General features: G+C 42.8%; 1 protein-coding gene across 3 annotated transcripts in view; it reads right to left on the bottom strand.

The window, feature by feature from the left end:
* The window catches only part of UBE2F (ubiquitin conjugating enzyme E2 F (putative)), a 92,963-nt gene extending 75,496 nt beyond the window's left edge, over nucleotides 1-17,467 (bottom strand). For all 3 annotated transcript variants that reach the window (XM_082483918.1, XM_082483920.1, XM_082483919.1), the window contains exons 1-3: nucleotides 17,381-17,467; nucleotides 14,702-14,835; nucleotides 3,232-3,261 (exon numbers count right to left, since the gene is read on the bottom strand). In XM_082483918.1, coding sequence (XP_082340044.1) covers nucleotides 3,232-3,261; nucleotides 14,702-14,819 — 148 coding nt within the window. In that variant the 5' untranslated portion in view covers nucleotides 14,820-14,835; nucleotides 17,381-17,467. The remainder of the gene's footprint in view (nucleotides 1-3,231; nucleotides 3,262-14,701; nucleotides 14,836-17,380) is intronic.
* Nucleotides 17,468-18,741: the final 1,274 nt, after the last annotated feature.

Here is an 18,741-nt window from a genome sequence, read left to right as displayed (position 1 = left end):
GATCTTAAAGGTCCCTTCCAACCTCACTGATTCTATGATTCTATTGCCACACTCCCTGATAAAGAGTCCCTCCCCATCTTTCCTGGAGGCCCCCTTTAGGTACCAGAAGGCCACTATAAGGTGTCCCCAGAGCCTTCTCTTATCCAAGCTGAACAAAAAAGGAGAGGTGCTCCAGCACTCTAGTCATCTTCATGGCTCTCCTCTGGACTCGCTCCAACAGGTCCATGTCCTTCTTATGTTGGGGGCTCCAGAGCTGGACACAGTACTCCAGGTGGGGTCTCACCAGAGCACACTAGAGGGGCAGAATCACCTCCCTCAATGTGCTGACCATGTTTCTTTTGAAGCTTCTTTTGAAGCCCAGGATATGGTTGGCTGCTTGGTCTGTGAGCGCACATAGCTGGCTCATGTTGAGCTTCTCACCAACCAACACCCCCAAGTCCTTCTCCTCAGGGATGCTCTTGATCCACTCTGCCCAGCCAGTATTTGTGCGTGGGATTGCCCTGACCCGTGTACAGGACCTTGCACTTGGCCTTGTTGAACTGCATGAGGTTGGCTTGGGCCCACCTCTCCAGCCTGTCCATGTCCCTCTGGATGGCATCCCTACCCTCCAGTGTGTCGACTGCACCACACAGTTGGTGTCATTGGCAAGCTTGCTGAGGGTGCACTCAATCCCACTGTCCATCTTGCCAACAAAGATGTTAAACAGCACCTTCCCCAGTACCAACCCCTGAGGTGACCCCCTGGTCACCACTTGGACATCCAGCTGTTGACCGTAACTCTTTGAGTGTGGTCATCCAGCCAATTCCTTATCTACCAAGTGGCCTGTCCATCAAATCCATGTTGCTCCAATTTAGAGAGAAGGATGTCGTGTGGGGCACTGTCAAATGCTTTGCACAAGTCCAGGTAGACGACACCAGTTGCTCTTCCCTTATCCAAGGCTGTAACGCTGTCGTAGAAAGTCACCAAATTTGTCAGGCACGATTTTCCCTCAGGGAAGCCATGTTGGCTATCACCAATCACCTTATTTTCCATGTGCCTTAGCACAGTTTCCAGGAGGATCTGCTCCATGATCTTGCTGGGCACAGAGGCAAGACTGACTGGCCTGCAGTTCCCCAAGTCTTCCTTTTTTTTTTTTTTTCCATCCTTTTTAAAAATAGAGATTATGTTTCCCCTTTTCCAGTCAGCAGGAAATATTCCAGTCACATTCTCCGAATTCACTCCCTGATTAATCCTTCCAGTCAAGCGATTTCCTCTTATACTTTTCCTCCTATGTCTTTGAGCACCTCTCACCTATACAGTTACAGGTCACCTTCAGTAATGGATTTTCACTTCTTTGAGCTGTGAGGAAGCTTATTTCCCTTCTGTAAACATGCTGTCTCAAAGACCTTAAAATGTCAAAGGATTTGGTCTTCTGTATATATATGAGCTACATGTTAAGATGACACCATACATAGTGAGCATCTCTTCCTTACAAGTTCTTTAATGGTAACGTGTATCTTAATACTTGATCATATGCTGCAGTCTGCAAGAAGTCATGCCACCATAGTCCTATGCTACCAAAGGATTATTTATTTATACCTGTAAGGTATAACGAGATACAAGCTTTACTGAAAGCCTCGTCCAAAAGCCAGTAATGTCTCTGTTCAGCTGTCCTATTGAACAAGTTTCTTCTGCATAACCAATTACACATATTAACAGCAAAGGTTATGGAGCATTATTACAAACCAAACACTATGTTTTTATTCTCAGACCAGATGAATTTAAGGAGAATAGTAAGAATGAAGAACAAGTGTGGAACAGAAAGATAAAACATCAATCTGATTAAACTAGTCAGTGGTTTCAGTTCAACAGATGCTAGTTCACAGCATAACAGCCCTTTGTTCACATTTGATGACACAAACTAAGTTGCCTTCCCATGCACAAAACTGGTCTTTCTTGACTATGGCAGAGACAAGCTGTCAAGTTGGCACTAGAAGATGCATAATATCCATGGATATATTATTATCCATACTGTGCAGACTTTAGCTTCTTACTCCATCAAGCTGGCTGTTCTTTTTCTGTAGTCAAGAAGCTAAATAGTATCAGAGATATAGACCCTACTTGCCTGAAAAAAATAACTAGAACTGTACACAAACCCTAGTAATGTACTCGCATTGTAGTAACTACAAACCCCGATACACGTTTCTCAGGCATTCACTACCCTACAGAAGAGTCAACACAAAAAAGTTTAACAAAAGTTGAAATTGCTTTCTGTAAAGTCTCTATAATTGCTTTTAAGAAAGAAAAGCACACAGAAAGGAAGAGTTAAATAATGCCGCTTCCTGCCCTCCCTTTTTGCTGCTTCTGTTTTGTATTTTTCCCCCTTGTAATTCCTCCCATCAGGCAGTCTGTACACTGAAAAGCCTGATTTTTGAGATCTGAGCATTGATCCAGATTTAGAATCATTAGCAAATAGAAGATGCTCATCAGAAGCAGCACTCACAAGTTTAACCTTGAGAGAAAAAAATATGGTCAAAGCTTCCCTTAGATGGGTAAAGACTAGAAACATCACGAGCTACCTACCAGCACAATCAGGGAATATTTGCTGCTTTTCTTTGTAAGATAAGCATATGGGCAAAACAGTGTGAATGCACAGCAAGGTAATAACCTGCACATACACTCTCTACCTGCTGCGAACAGCTCATGCCTCTTTCCCTGCAGGGAAAACATCTTGGATTACTCTGACACAGGAACATGCAACACAGGAAGTTATGTGGAGCAAGTAATGGGCTCTGAACGTACCTCAGCACTTACTAGGCAATAACTTGTTGTGCTTGCTTGTATTCCAAGAACTCATGGCAGAATGACGCTGTTCTGGTCAATACTTGAAGGGAAAGGGAGCTCAGCAACAATTCGGCTTCAGTGTCAACACCCACCCTCAGCAACAAATACTGAGCAGTAGGAACTTTACTTCCCTTTATAAAAAGGGCTTTGTGTTTTGCTGTCCATTACAGAACTAGGCTTTCTAAACCTAAAGAGCAGAAAACATTCTTGATTTTTAACTATCTATCCACCTCTTCACAATCCCTTAAGAGTCAGTAACAAGGAAAACCTGTTCAAGCCTGGGTGGCAGATTTTTGCATAGCTTTCCCTAGAGTTAACAAAAATCATTAGCATTCATACTTCAGTCAAAACATTCAGTTCAATAGTCTTTTTCCCCTTAAAATGCATGTCATCAAATGCCATACTTACAAGGTAAATTAGCTTCAAGTTCTGCAACCTCTGTTGAAAGAAAAAAAAAAAAAAAACAAAACAAAACTGTTATTTATGCAAGCATAAAGCCATTCATGAAGTCCAAATTGGCAAATCTAATTTAAACTACTCTGTAAATCAAATTTCACTTAAAAATATAATTAACTTGCACCAGAGGTTTACCTTGAAATTTCTCTTTAAGTCACGCCATTCATTACTAAAAAAGCTCATCTGCCCTGCAGACAATGCAAATGTATCCTACTGTGATTATGAGGTTCAGCTCTGCCAAGACTGAAGCGCCAGGACTTCTAATACAGAGCACTGGCATTTCAGAAGATGGCATTATGCAAACCTCCAAAGTCGTCCACATAAGGCACAAAAATACAGAAGGTCAGAACTCCACAGCCTGCAAACCACAAGAGCAGAAAAACCTCGAGAATCAAGGTGTCAGTGTAGCAATTAAAACAAGCACAGGAGATTCACAGCCTGCATAAGCATCATCATTCTCCAGCACCTAACTGCTAATGCTCTTCCACCATCAGCTATAGACTGCCTCAGGTTACGCACTGCTTTAGTAGGGCAGCCTCCAAGCTCATATACTGCACAACTGAAAACAGCTACTGAAACCTCAATTCAAGGGTACTGTCAAACTAGATGTGGTCCTGCCTGCAGAAACCAGCATTAAGAGCACTAAAAGAACAGAGAAAGACAAACTTTCACTTCAAGCACCTGGCACAGCAACATGCATTGGTTGGTGATAAAAAACAAAAACAAAAAAAAAAAAACCCAAACACTGGCTGGTCATGCAATTACAGAGTTTTCAGAGTTGGAAGGGACCTCTAGAGATCATCTAGTCCAACTCCCCTGCTAAAGCAGGATTGCCTAGAGCGCATTACTCAGGACTGCATCCAGGCGCGTCTTGAAAATCTCCAGAAAAGGGGACTCCACAACCTCTCTGGGCAGCCTGTTCCAGTGCTGTCACCCTCACCATAAAGAAGTTTTTCAGTGTATTTGAACGGAACTGCCTGTGTTCTAATTTGTGCCTATTACCTCTCATCCTGTTACTGGGAACCATTGAAAAGAGCCTGGCTCCATCCTCCTTCAACCCACCCTTTAGATACTTGTATGCCATAATAAGGTCTCCCCTCAGCCTTCTCTTCTCCAGGCTAAAGAGTCCCAGCTCTCTCAGCCTTTCCTCATAAGGGAGATGCTCCAAGCCCTTAATCATCTTGGTTGCCCTTCGCTGGACTCGCTTCAGCAGTTCCCTGTCCCCCTTGAACTGGGGAGCCCAAAACTGGACAGAATATTCCAGTTGTGGCCTCACTAGTGCAGAGTAGAGGGGGAGAATGACCTCCCTCCACCTACTGGTCACACTCTTCCCTATGCAGCCCAGGATCGCATTGGCCTTTTTGGCAACAAGGGCACATTGCTGGGTCATGGATAATTTACTGTCTACTAGGACCCCCAGATCCTTCTCCTCCAAGCTACTTCCCAGCAGGTCCGCCCCTAACCTATACTGGTGCCTAGCATTCTTCCTCCCCAGCTCCAGGACCTTGCACTTGCTTTTGTTGAACCTCATTAGGTTCTTCTCTCCCCAGCTCTCCAGCCTGTCCAGGTCATGCTGGATGGCAGCACGGTCCTCTGGGGTGTCAGCCACCCCACCCAGTTTGGTATCATCAGCAAACTTGCTGAGGATATACTCTGCCCCCTCATCCAGGTCATTAATGAATATATTAAACAAAATTGGACCAAGTATTGACCCCTGGGGGACACCACTGGTTACAGGCCTCCAACTAGACTCTGTGCCGCTGATCACAACCTTCTGAGTTCTGTCCCGCAGCCAGTTCTCAGTCCACCTCACTGTCACCTCATCTAGCCCATACTTCCTCAGCTTCCTAATGAGGATGTTATGGGAGACAGTGTCAAAAGCCTTGCTAAAGTCAAGGTAGATGACATCTACGACTCTCCCCTCATCCAGTTAACCAGTTATAACATCATAGAAAGCTATCAGATTGGTCAAGCATAATTTATCCTTGGTAAATCCATGTTGACCACTTCCAGTAACTTCCTATTCCTCAACGTGTTTGGAGATGACATCCAGAATGAGTCGCTCTATTACCTTCCCAGGGACAGAGGTGAGACTAACTGGTCTGTAGTTCCCTGGGTCCTCCTTCTTGCCTTTTTTGAAGATCAGAGTGATGTCAGCCTTCCTCCAGTCCTCAGGCACCTCTCCTGTTCTCCATGACCTTTCAAAGACGATGGAGAGTGGTCTAGCAATAACATCTGCCAGCTCTCTCAGACCTCACGGGTGCATCCCATCAGGGCCCACGGACTTATGAATGTCCAGCTCTGACCCGGTCCTCCTCAACTGTGGGAAAATCTTCCTCTCTCCAGACCTTCTCCTTTGCCTTCAGAGTATGGGATTCATGAGGGACAGCTTTAGCAGTGAAGACCGAAGAAAAGAAGGCATTCAGTAACTCTGCCTTCTCTGTGTCCACTAGGGCACCCGTCTCATTCACCAGTGGGCCTACATTTTCCTTAGTCTTCCTTTTTCTATTGATATACTGAAAGAATCTCTTCAAGCAAGCATGATCCTTGTTTGACTCCCACCTCCCACTTGCTTGGCATGGCCCCGGTATCCCTGCATCTGCAGCCTAGTATACCAAGAGAGAAAATTCCACCAAAACAGAAACAGTGTGTTTCACACTTACCTAAAAAGTTCACAACTGCACTCTTTAAAATCCCACATTCCACAGCATCTGAGCAGCCACAGCTGATTTAACTAAGGTTGTGCACTGGAAGACAGACTACACTGGGGGCATACTTTTGCAAAAAGTTTTCAAAGGGTACTGTCTTTACAATATACCAAAACTGTAATTTCAGCTACAATCAAGGACTTTGTTTTTACTTTACCTTTCTGGTTAAAAAAAAAAAAAAAAAAGACAAGACATAACCAACTACTGAAGGCTGCAGCTACACAATCCCAAGTAAGAATGTTCCTCAACCCCTTTCTCTTTAAACTCACCACCCTTTCAGAGTGGAAGGCACTATCAGTCTTCACTAGAGGGTAGAGTTTACGATGGGACCCTTATTTTAAGGTGTTGACTGCTTTCCTTATTGCTTTCTGTGCTTGTGTGTTGTTCAGCTTAATGAATCCTGTCCACCCTTTGCTTCGATTCCGAGAAAAGGAAGAAACCAGGACAGAGCACATTCAAACCCAGCAATGGCTGGGCTGCAGCAGCTCTGCTGAGCTGGGGCCTCACTTCTGCCTCCTACAAGGTTCAGTAGAGAGTTTACTGATCACCACAGCTCCTTTGAAGTGTGAAAAATTTCCTGTAATGTATTCACACTTCTGTGTTTCCCTTTGTCTTGGCACAAGAATGAGCAGTTTTTCTTGTGAAAACATAAAAATGACGGTGCTCACAGAACAGCATGATCTTTCTTTGAAGGTGTGCAAACACATGGTAAGGCTATAATAACTAATCCACATGACAGCTTTGTGAACTAAGGCAACTTCCCCAAAATTAAGGTTTCTAAACAACTCTGCAACAAACCACTGAAGTTAAGAAGTAAACAACTATATAAAGATAAAAAGAGACCTGCATCAATAATCTAAACTTTTAAAGTAACACCAAGTACAGAAACAGATGTTACTATTAACTGTGCCATATTAACATTGGTGATTAACTAGCACATTTAATAGCCCAAAGCTACAGAATTTGCAAGTTTGCGAAATTCTATGAATCTGTGGTAGTAAGTCTTGATGCTTAAATCATTTTTGTATTTTGCTGCTTGGAAAACAAATATTTTGACCACATAATTCAAGTTCCATTAAGATTCTGATGTTTTATCTTACGTATTTTCTACTTAAAGCAATACCACTGACAAGAACATTCTTCATACAAGAATGCCCCTTGTGGAGTCTGCCTCCTTGCTGGCATGGTTTAACAGATTTGTAAATAAGCAAAACATAGAAGCAGCAATTATAACACCAATGCATTGAACTTCCAAGAACTCTAAAAGCCTCACTAAAGAATGAACTTAGTCTCACAATCTTTCTGAACTCCTCTTTCAAAAAATGACTGTAACTACAGCTGAACAGTAAAGAAAACCAAATTCGTCTGCTTTTCATAATGTTTTATGGATAATCAGTACCTGTGTCTCAATTCATAGCCAGGCACCTTATCGTTCCTTAAGACACAGAGACAAACAACTAGATAACCCAAGTCTCAAGAAATACTGTGCGAAAGCACTCCAGAAGTTCCATGGGAAACCACTGCTCGTGGATGCCTGCTCAGCGGGGGTGCAGAAACACTGCAGAACATCTGAATTCCCCTTGCAATCACGAGGACTGATTGCCAAGAAGCAGCAAACCCAGGAGCACCCACTCTGATAAGCCATTCTGGGTAGGTCTGAAAGGCTGTAAGTGCAGACACACCCCAGAGCTTCTGCAGGGAAAAAAAAGCGGGTGCAGTCAGCCCAGACCAGCTCCTGACCAGCCAGTCTGGTGTTTCTGAAATGTTATTTGATCTGGTGCAGGAGCACACCCAAGTGGTAGGTACATTTGCAGAGTCCTGCTCTTGACCCAGAATGCACTTGCTTGAACAGTTCAAATGCTATTTTAAACCGTAAAAAGAGTTAAAAGGCAAGGGTTAAAACCTACCACAGACTTTAGAAGAGTTGAATGCAAACTAATTTTGTCTCACAAACAGCTTAGGAATTTTACAAAACAGGGGGATATTAAGCCTAACACAAGCAACCAGAGCTATTTATAAGTGATCTCACAAACAGTAATTCTCCCTACCCATAACAATTCTCAGGCCAGAAATAGGAACACACACTCTTGACGTGTGCACAGACATATGCTTTATGAGACACCCCCCCTCCTCTCCCCATGACTGTTGTATTCAGTAATGCATGGACCATAATCACCTTGTTCTGTTCCCTCCCCTTCCCCCACCTCAACACAGGTCAGAATATAGAAACGCTTTGTTTGCTAGCCTTGCCCCAAAGAGTCAGGCCATATGCTTCCCACTGGAGTTTGCTTTTAAGTACACAAAATGAAAGCATTATTTCCTTAACTGAAATTTATGTCCTCATCCACAGCAATACTTACTTTTCTCTGGTTTTGTCCAAAAAGCCCCCACTCCTGGTTAGGTCCCTCTTTAATGTACATCTTTAACACTGCTAGAGATCAAGATAAATACCATTTGCCAGTATGTCAATACAGACCGGCATCAGAAGTCAAACAAGCCACTTAATACTGCTAGTTTTTCAATAGAGTAAGAGATGTATATTTTCCTTCCACTGCTGAACTTTTATTTTAAACAAAAGACTATCAAATCACATGCTTCAGCTTCTATACACTTACAAAACTTACCCTGATATCAAAAACTAGAAAAAGCCACTGTGATTGGAAATCTCTAACTCTGCAACATATCACTTCAGGTATGCTGAAAATCAGAGGCATAAGCGAAGCAATACATTGAACCAGGCCTTCCTTTGTCAGTAAAGCTCTAGAAAAAGTCTCAGTAATCATTTTTCAAATTAGCTTTAATTCTTGTTACATCTTTTTGGCTTTACAATATCTATAAAAATTACACTGCAAGCATTTTAGTGTAAAATACTAGTTTCCTCTTTAATAAATACAAATCACTCATTTATTAAGCAACTTTCCACTGCTGTCTTCCAATTTCATTTGGGGAGGGGATAAGAAGCATCACTGAAAAAGAAATGCTTTTATGATTCATGTGCAATGTGCAGAAGTTAATGCAACATTTTCAAAACAATGCCTCACGTAATCTCAAGAGTGTTAATGAAGGAAGGGTTTTCTTTAATTCTCAGAAGAACAGTATTTTCTCCCTTCTCAATTTTCCTCACCTGTTACTGTGAGGAGGGATATTACTGTACTTGAAGGCTTGAAGAAAGCAAATATATAGATTCTCATTTTTATTTACAATGCATGTACACCTCACTTTTATAATCAGTTTCACACTTCCATTCTCTCAGGCTTATACAAATGCACACCTAAAACATTTTCCAGTTATATAAATCTGCTTGTAAAAGCCACAAGTGTTGAAGACAACTGAGGAATAAACCACGCTAACTCTTTTTCTAAGATATGAAGTTATTTCAAGCTGTCACAATCAAACTGAGCAGTACTGGTAACATAAAACTGAAAGATGATGTTTAGGTGCACTACAAAAAGCAGTTCAAGGGACAACCTTGGTGATCAATAAGTGATACACATTGCTACCACTGATATGCTAGCATGTTCTTTAATTCAATTTAGTAGTCACATTTATTATACAATGTTGAACTTAAATAGTACTTTGGCTTGTCCTCAGCCCCTTTCAAATTTTTAGAAAGGATCTGCCTTTCAAGTTCAGCACTGCATGGCCCAGAGCATCCTGCAGAAGCAATCATGTGGCCTCTATTCCTAACTTAAGTTTCCCCTTAGAGATTAATTTAAAGGTCTTTTAACATCAAAAATTGCCTCTGCAGCACAGAAAAAAAAAATTAAAGTTGCTAAAGCAAGCGTACTTCTTGCTCTATTTTAATTGGTGTACTAGGCAGACAGATTAGGGCCCTGCTTTCCAACTGAGCCTATACTGAAAATCCAGTGAAAATAGAAATGCAAGAATGAGTTATACTGAACTTTTAACAAAGTTGTGCTTTATTAGAGTCTCTCCCTGCCAGAGAGGCAGCAGAGCCCCTTGAAGCACTGTCTCCTCCTCCTCCACACATCAGCATTTGCTTTCTACCTTCGCCAGTTGTCCACATTCCCTCTATTTGATACATCTAGAAACATGTTAGCTGCTGCTTGGTCTCTCTCCAGTCCACCCCTTCTTGGCCAGAAAGCTCCTCTGCAAGAACTGGCAGCCTGAATTAATATTTCTTGCCCTCCCATACCCTCAGGCTCTTCTGCCCTCAGTGATTTCCAAGTGGAAAAGTGATTTTCTCGTGCAACTTCCCAGGGTTTCAGATCAGAACTACTGCAGTGATGCTCACCCCAGACATGCATGCCCTGCTAACCTCCCAAACATGCTCCATTAGCTGCTGAGATAATCAGCAGGGTACAGGCTACCAAATCCTGTTTAGCAGCCCTGACTAACACCCCAGAGGAAAAACAGCTGGAAGAGAATATCCAGCTGTCTCAGAATTACTTCTTACATAAAACTTTAGCGAGAAAGATTTGCCTTTCATAGTATGTCCATGAAATAACCCAACAAAACAGTGCCCTGAGCCATGACTGATATCTGAATATATAACAATACCGAGGGACAGCTTAGAAAAAATAACAAAGGGCACCAGTATTTTAGGAGTAACTTTTTCACGTAAGTGGAAAAAAAAGCCTGTCGAACTTGTACCCATCACTAAATCCAAGGACAGCAGCATCTGACGACACACTACTGATAGATCACATACTTCCAATTTTACTAAAAATATTTCAAATGCCAACTTTGAACTTTCTTCTCATTCATATGGTACAAATAGCTAACATCATACTTAAATTAACACTTTTTTCCCCTATTTTAAGGTGGTATCAGTTAGCAGAAATAGGTAGTTGGTCTATGTCAAGTTTTTAAAAGTTTGCAGGCCTCGTCTACACTTATCAGTGGCTGAGGTCATGGCCATCTACCCCATAATCAAAGTGGCATTGATCTGTTTACCAGTCAGTGTACACAATACATTTGAGGACTGCAGGGTTATCAGTGTGACAACACATGCTTCAAAGAGATCCTATAATGCCTCCCTGGACTGGACCTCCTATGAACACAAACAGATAAAAACCAGACACTATCTGCATCTGGGCAATACCTCTAGTAAAACTAGCAGACATCTGCCTGCAGAATTTATTAGACTATCACCAATTTACTGTGGATCAAGAATAGAAGAGCATCTCTCCTGCACATCATCACTTGAGCAGACAAACAGCTATCTGACCTTGGTTCATACACCATCTCCAGCTTTCAGGGCAAGGCAGGATTTAGGGTACTGTGCCGAAAATCACCCTCAGCGAAGCTTCCAGGACAGCCCACCATGTGGGTAAGCTGCTGTGGAGGACACTGCACAGATCAGTCACCTGCTGTGTTGTTGACTCAGAAGCTACAGACTTAACTGAGGCCAAAAAGGATCCGTACGTGCTACAGAAAAGAGCACAGCCATCACTGAGCTTTCTAATGTATGTGACCACAGTTCCTTGTTCTTTCAACTTAGAAAGTTTCAACTCTTTTTCAACTCAACAGAGGCTTTGTACAGTAGAATAAACCCACCAGTTCTAACACCATTAATAGGTACAACTGAACCAGTACCAATCTCAGCACAACTGCTGGGACAAACAAGGACAGCACATGCTGGGCCTTTTCTCATCTCCTCCTCCTCCTTCCTTACTTATGGTCAGGATTATTATTTGTGTGTGTGTAGAACAGATTATTTTTTAATTCAGTTGCCAGGAGATTGACCCATTCTGCAACTGTCACCTCTATGTTTTATACCTCCAGTCTAAACAAACATCAGCAACAACTTCTACTTATAACTACTCTTACAGTCTCCCACCAACTTTGTTTCAAGTCTAATACAACAGCCTGAAGTTGAGCATACACCAGGCTATTACAGTTCCATACACTCAAGCGATGGAAGGCACCAGCACTGGTCCAGATGCAATAGCATCCTTGCTGTATACACACCTTTAGCAGTCAGCTCTTCGCTCCCTATCAAACTCATTCCTGCGAATCTAGACAACGTGACCTAAAAAAACCCCATCAACATCAGAAATCCATCTTCACTCAGGCTCTCAACATTGTAGATGCTTCTTCAGCTGATCTAGCTTTAAGAGCTGGAGCAAGTTCTGAAAACTTTTGTAATTGAATGGTCTACATTTAAAGAGTAGCTTAAAAGAGAATATCTCCAACAAATCTTTTTCAGACTAGCTACTGTATTTTCCCCTCACTTTCAATGTGGTTATACTGAAGTGATCCATTTCTGCTGTCAGTTCCCATTTCAGTCCAGAAACCATTCTAACCACTGTTACAGCCACTCCTACAACTCTTTTGGGAGAGCCACGTGATACAACTTTCACACACAATCAGATCAAAATCCAACACTCACACTTGTCAGAAGGATGTCAGCAGTGACCCGCTTTTAACATTTGTCAGTTTGGGACTCAACTCATTCAATACTTGGTCTGTGCTGGTTTGCTAATAGTAGCCATAGCAATTACAATGTCAACACTAATTTTCTATAGCTTACATTCTTTTCTTCCCCTGCAGACATAGGTAAGGTTTTAGTCATAAAAGTGAAAAACATGATTGCTCTTACTAAGGGTACAGTAAAATTTCTTATGCCACCTCACACTATAGCAGGCATTGTAGTTGAAGTGTATTTATATTACACTGCTATTTTCCCCTCAAGTTTACACTTGTAGGTTAGTGAAAATATCAGATTATATATATTTAGTAATTTGGCTTTGTAGCTTAGCCTGGTTAAAGAGCTTATTCCTCCTGCCTGATATCCTTCCCCCTCAGAATTGGCGTTAACTGAGGATTGCCAAACTGGAAGCCTAAAGCAAACTCTTTGCAAGAGTTATCACATCAGGGTTTAAAGCAAATTAAAACTTCCCATCTTTAGAACAATGCCATGAGAGAAAACTGTGAACATAACATTCCTACAATCTGCTTGAGGCACTCCCGATGCACTGAGGCAGTAGCATTTGCAATGAAACCTTGCTCCAGTATACAGTTTTATGGCAGAATCTACCCTTATTAGAAAATGCCATATGTAACACTCTACTTAGACAATATCGTTCAGGCAAATAGACCAGTGTCAGTCTCAAGTCACTCTGAAATAAGACCAGGAAATGTGAGCATTTCATTTGACTGACATGAATCCTAACCATGACAGCTTACACATCAACAATAGTATACTTGCTATTGACAATTTTTAGTGGAAACATCAACCTAAACAATGTATTCCTTGCCACTAGATTAAGGTGCACAGCTGAAGCATTGAAACACCCAACTATTACCAGAGAGAGGAAACCAGAGTTTAAGTGCACAGTAGCTGCAGAGTACCAGCACCTATGGATTTTTAAATACAAGATTATCTGTGCTACAGAAAAACTGAAAAGCAAGTAAGAGGTGTCCCCAATTTTACTATAAAAAGCTTAATTATTGTCTCACAAACTACCTCATTTACCCAGAACTGCCACAAAGAAAAAGTTGGTTGTTTTTTTTTTTCCACCAATGGAGAACCAGCTAGTAACAACCTACAGTAACCTTTCTAGAACAGACGACACAGTGCTACAAAAATTAGGGTGTTGGGTTTTATTTACTACTTCATACTCAACTTCCAGTGACTCCATACCTACAAAAAATATCTCTTTGCATTCCTTTTTTAAGCTTTTTAAAGTTTATTGCCTCTGATGTGTACCATTAGAGACCACCGGGACACTAACGTTACTTTTAGGACCTTCTTTCCTGTCACAGGCAGTTATGGTTTTGCTCAAAAAAAAAAACTTTCTATCAATTCTAATCTGACATTCTCCTTCTATATATTTAGCAAGACTTATGTGACAATTTTTTTATCATAATGCTTTAATTGATGACACAGTTTCCAACGATGGATTAATTTTTCAGCAGAGTAAGGAAGAGGTGGTTTATGTCTTGCATTATTCAATGAAAACATGTGTCTGTCATGGTTTCAGCTGGGATAGAGCTGACTTTCTTACTAGCAGCTGGTATAGTACTGTTTTAGATTTGGGATGAGGACAGCATTGGTAAAACACCGATGGTTTTGGTTGTTACTAAGCAGCCAAGGCCTCTTCCGCTCCTCATACCACCCCACCAGCAAGTAGGCTGGAAGCACACAAAAAGTTAGGAGAGGACACAGCCGGGACAGCTGACCCCAACTGACCAAAGGAATATTCCCGATCATATGACGTCATGCTCAGCATTTAAAGCTGAGGGAAGGAGGAGGAAGGGGGGACCTTTGGAGTTATGGCACTTGTTCCTAAGTAACCATTACACACGATGGAACCCTGCTTTCCTGGAGACAGCTGAACACCTGCCTGCAAATGGGAAGCAGTGAATTAATTTATTGTTTTGCTTTGCTTGCATGCACAGCTTTTGCTTTACCTATTAAACTGTCTTTATCTCAACCCACAAGTTTTTCTCACTTTTACCCTTCTGATTCTCTCCCCCTTCCTGCCATGAGCGGAGTGAGTGAGCAGCTGCATGGGTCTTAGTTGCCAGCTGAGGTTACGCCGCAACAGTGTCCTACAGGGAAAGAACTGTTGGAGATGTGATGTATGCCTATATATACACCATATGGTATAAATCCTGAGGTAAGTCACAAGCAATTTTAAAGATACTTCTGGAAATCATTTTGCATGCAATTTAATATTGTGCAGTGGCAACACACCTGCAAACTGTAAATCCCCAAAATATATTTAAATATAAGCTTCTTTCACCTTTAACAAGTAATTTATCTCGAACAGACACCCTCCGAGTTGAATCAGAAGCTGGATTGGATGCACGGGGTCCTCTGACACCATCATCCCGCTTCAACTTGCTTGCCAGAGTTAGCATTACTGCTGCCTTCAATCTAGAACACAAATATTCAAACAAAGTCAATTACCAAAACTAAAGCACTGGGGAGAAGTAAAAAAAGTTAGTTCCTTATTTGACAACTATTACCATATTCTTCGCAGTCAAGCATATACAGTGAGCATGGCTGTGAATAAAGATAAGGATGGCCTAGAGTACTTGAAGAATGAGAGTTTGTTTCAGACGTGAATGCTGACTTACAGCATGTTAGGTGAAGAGGAAGTTCAGTTTTGCTGGAGAAAGGTCAGATGTTCACTACTGTTTAAATGCAATTTCACTGCACCATCTACCACAGTATACCACAGCTTAACATCGCTCCTTTGAAAGAACTGCTGTGAAAATAGCCCTGCCACATCCCTAGCCAGACAACCTGTTTTGACCATTCTCATCCACAGTTCACATGACAATATTCAGGGCTACGTTTTGGCTGGCAAAAAATAAATAAATAAATAAATAAATAAATAAAAGGAGAAAAGGAAGGGGAGGGGTTAATTCTCTAACACTAGGAAGTGAGCTTTGAGTCAGCTACCAGGACACAGGAAAGGAAATGGATTTAAGCTGCACAACACCTTTACACTGCAGAGCAATGGTGGAAAAAGTTACATACAGAGATTTGGTAACTGAAATGAAGAGATTTTTTGCTGTGTCAGTCCTCCACTATAGAAGATAACGGGACTGATAAATAAATTACAATAAAAGGTGGACAGAATGCCAAAGTCATAAAACCAAAACATTCAGTCTGTCATGGCTTAATACATTTTGACACTACACCTAGTTGAAGGAAATTCATCCTTCTTAACAGGTTGGCCAAAACCAACATAATGCTGACAAGATCCATACCCTTTAGGCCCCACCACCACTAGAATGGTAGGATAAATGTTTATCCTTTAGTCACAGAAGTTAATTCAAGCAAATAAAGTAAAAAGTCAGCATATAGGCCTTACATAAACTAGTTTGCATAGAAGACTAGACAAGTATGATACAGCAGTTACCAAGACATTAAACGGATGCTCAGGTAACATCAGCTCTCAGATTATAAAATGGAGAATCAGCAGAGATATTCATAAGGCAAATGATAATGTCCAGTAAACCACTGAGACGAGGAGGATCACACTATAAAATTACAAGAGTTGATACAAGATTTATGTCTGTCGGCTTCAGCTCTGTCTGGATGTTCCTTCGCTTCTTGTAAGCAAGCCCTGAAGTGAAGTTTAACAGGTCCATTGCAACAGCAGTTACTTCACTGGTTCATTTTGTTTGTTCTTTCTCCAGAGAGAAGAGGAGATAAAGCCTATGGCCTGCCAATCTAGTCACTACATCTGTAAAAGACATCCCTATTGCTTTCCCAAAGTTGTGAGAAAGCTGACAGATTTATACCAAACACCAAGCCAACACAAGTACACGTGAAGGGGCAAGAAGGAGAAACAAAACAACTGACATGAAACTTGGATGTTGAGAAGAATGTAACAGACAAGTGAATAACAAGGTTTAAAAAACTGAAAGCATGTATTTCACAATAGTACCTAACAGTATGAAACTCTGGTAAGATCTACAAGGTGGTCAAGTTCTCTGAAGTTGACAAGTATGTGTGTTATCTTCAAGATCCAGAAAAAAAAAAAAAGTAAAATTCAATGCAAATTAAATCCCGCTTGCTCAACTGAAGCATTCAGTAGTTTTTTTTTCATCCCACTACTCCAGAGAAAGAAAGAATAAGCAGACAAAACAGTCCTTTCTTCCTTCGAGAAGAAAGACAACAGTTGGTTTTAAAAAAAAATAATTAAAAAAAGGAACGGGGGAGTAGGGGAGTCTAGGAAGCAGTGACACAGGGTCCTAAAAAAAAAAGAAAAGAAAAACTGTAAACTACAGGCAACACCCCACCCCCAGAAAAAAATAAACCTTTTACGTGCCAAGTCCAAATGAAGTCAACTTCAATGGGAATTAAATGTCTAAATAACTTTATAGATCTGTTTCCTCACTGCTTGTCATAGAAAACTAGGAAACCAGAGAGAAGCGTGACCAGTGTGGAAAAGAGATGATTTGCTCCAGCTATACCCCAAATTTCATCAATGAAGCACAGCGAGGAAGCACCCAAAACTTGCTAACCGCACGGGGAAAGTAAGGCTTTACCACTGCACGACACCGGGGAGGCAGGGGAGGGAGGGGTGCTGTACTTATTTACAGGAAAGGGCAAGATTGCTACAGCTCCCTTGGAAGCGGAGGCAGCGAGGGCCGCCCTGCCCCGCACCGCCGCCGCCGCTACCGGGAGGCCCCTCCGCAGGGGACAGGGGTGATCGCCAGGCCCCTGCGGTGGGGCTACGACCCTGCTGGGCCAGGGGAGTAGTTCCAGGGGGCCAGCAGGGTCCTCCCGTTCCCTCGCCGGGGCCCCGAGGCCTGGCGGGCCGGGGCCGCCGCAGGAGCCGTGGGGGCACCGCGGGGGTAAGGGAAGGGGGCGGGCCTGAGGCGGGGCGGGAGGGGCCAGGCCCGGGCTGAGGGGGCTAGCCCCCGGCCCAGGGCGGGGAGGAAGCGGGGCAGCCCGCACGTACCTGAGCGCGGCGTCAGGGCCCGGCTCCCGCGGCCAACACCATCCCCGGGGCTGGCCCGGGGCAAGGGGGTGGAGGGAAGGGGCGGTGCTGCTCCTCCCTCCCTCCCTCAGCGGCGGCGCCGGAAATGGGTAGCGCTAGAGGCGGGGCCACTGCCGCTGCGGGACGCGCGCCCTTCAACAACAGCTTGACTGGCGATCTCGCGAGAGCTGCGGGGGGGAGGGGAGGGGGGGCTGTCTAGATCTCGCGAGAGTTAGGGTGGCGGCGGGGGTCGGGGAGGCTGTGTGCTCCCGGCAGGGCGGCGCCATTTTGTGGGGCAGCAGCTCCGTCAGCGGGGGGGGCTGGTGCGTCCTGGCCTCCGTGGCCAGGGGTGTCGCTGTGCCCGAGGAAAATCAGCCCCCTGCCAGCAGGGAGGGCCCAATTCCGGCCCGGGGCACGGCCTTTCCCCAGCACCAATGTCGTCTTTTAACGTCCTAAATGCGGGTTGATTCAGCTACAGTGTTAATTACACTGAGTCACCGGGGAGGTGGGGAAAGTTGCAACGTCATGATGAGGGGAAAAAGAAACAAATCGTCAGCGTGATTTCGGAAGGGAAGCTTGAACTTGCTATAGGCTTGCTATAGTTTTTGCATTAGTGCTTGCTTTAATTAATTCAGTTAATCTGTACATCTCAGCACCAGATTCGTGGAAGCAATAGTCAATCAGGTTAAGTGAGTGTAAAAAAACTGAGCATGAGTGTATTTAATAATGGAGAGTGTATTACTTTGATACCATGTGTCGACTAATGTGACCAGTTGAATCTCTAGAAACTTTCACAATCAGGTTAGATCAGACTGTTGACCTTTAAAACTCAAATATGTGCATAAACTTAACAAATTCTTTCATTCAGTAGCTTCCAATAAATGAGGGAACCACAATTAATCAATTAGAAAAGTATCCAGGTTAGAAAGCAAACTAAGCAAAGTTGAGAGACCAGACACAAGGTAAGTTTGGCCGACAGCTATTGAAATAGTCACTGGACTATTCACTATTCACCTAAACATTCACTGGAATGGTATCCCTTCCCCTTCACTAAAAAAAAATTGGAATTTAGCTTAGTCCAATCTAGTTAAGCCAGTGCTGAACTGCAACTCGGAGGCCTTAAATTATCTTAACCTTTCACAGTAGTTGGACTAGATGATCATTGTAGGTCCCTTCCAACTGAAATTATTTTATTCTATTCCATTCTATTCATGCAGGAGACGAGTAGCCTGTTGAATCAGCTTTTCCACAGTTTTTAGTAACAGCCTGTTCGCTTGCAATTGCTCATGCTTTGCTTTTCAGCTGGAAAGAACTGTAACCGAAAGATGAAGAAAGTATGTGTG

This window comes from Vanellus vanellus, assembly GCF_965231255.1.
Source record: "Vanellus vanellus genome assembly, chromosome: 5".
Lineage (NCBI taxonomy): Eukaryota > Metazoa > Chordata > Aves > Charadriiformes > Charadriidae > Vanellus > Vanellus vanellus.
This window is presented reverse-complemented; position numbering and strand designations above follow the sequence as displayed.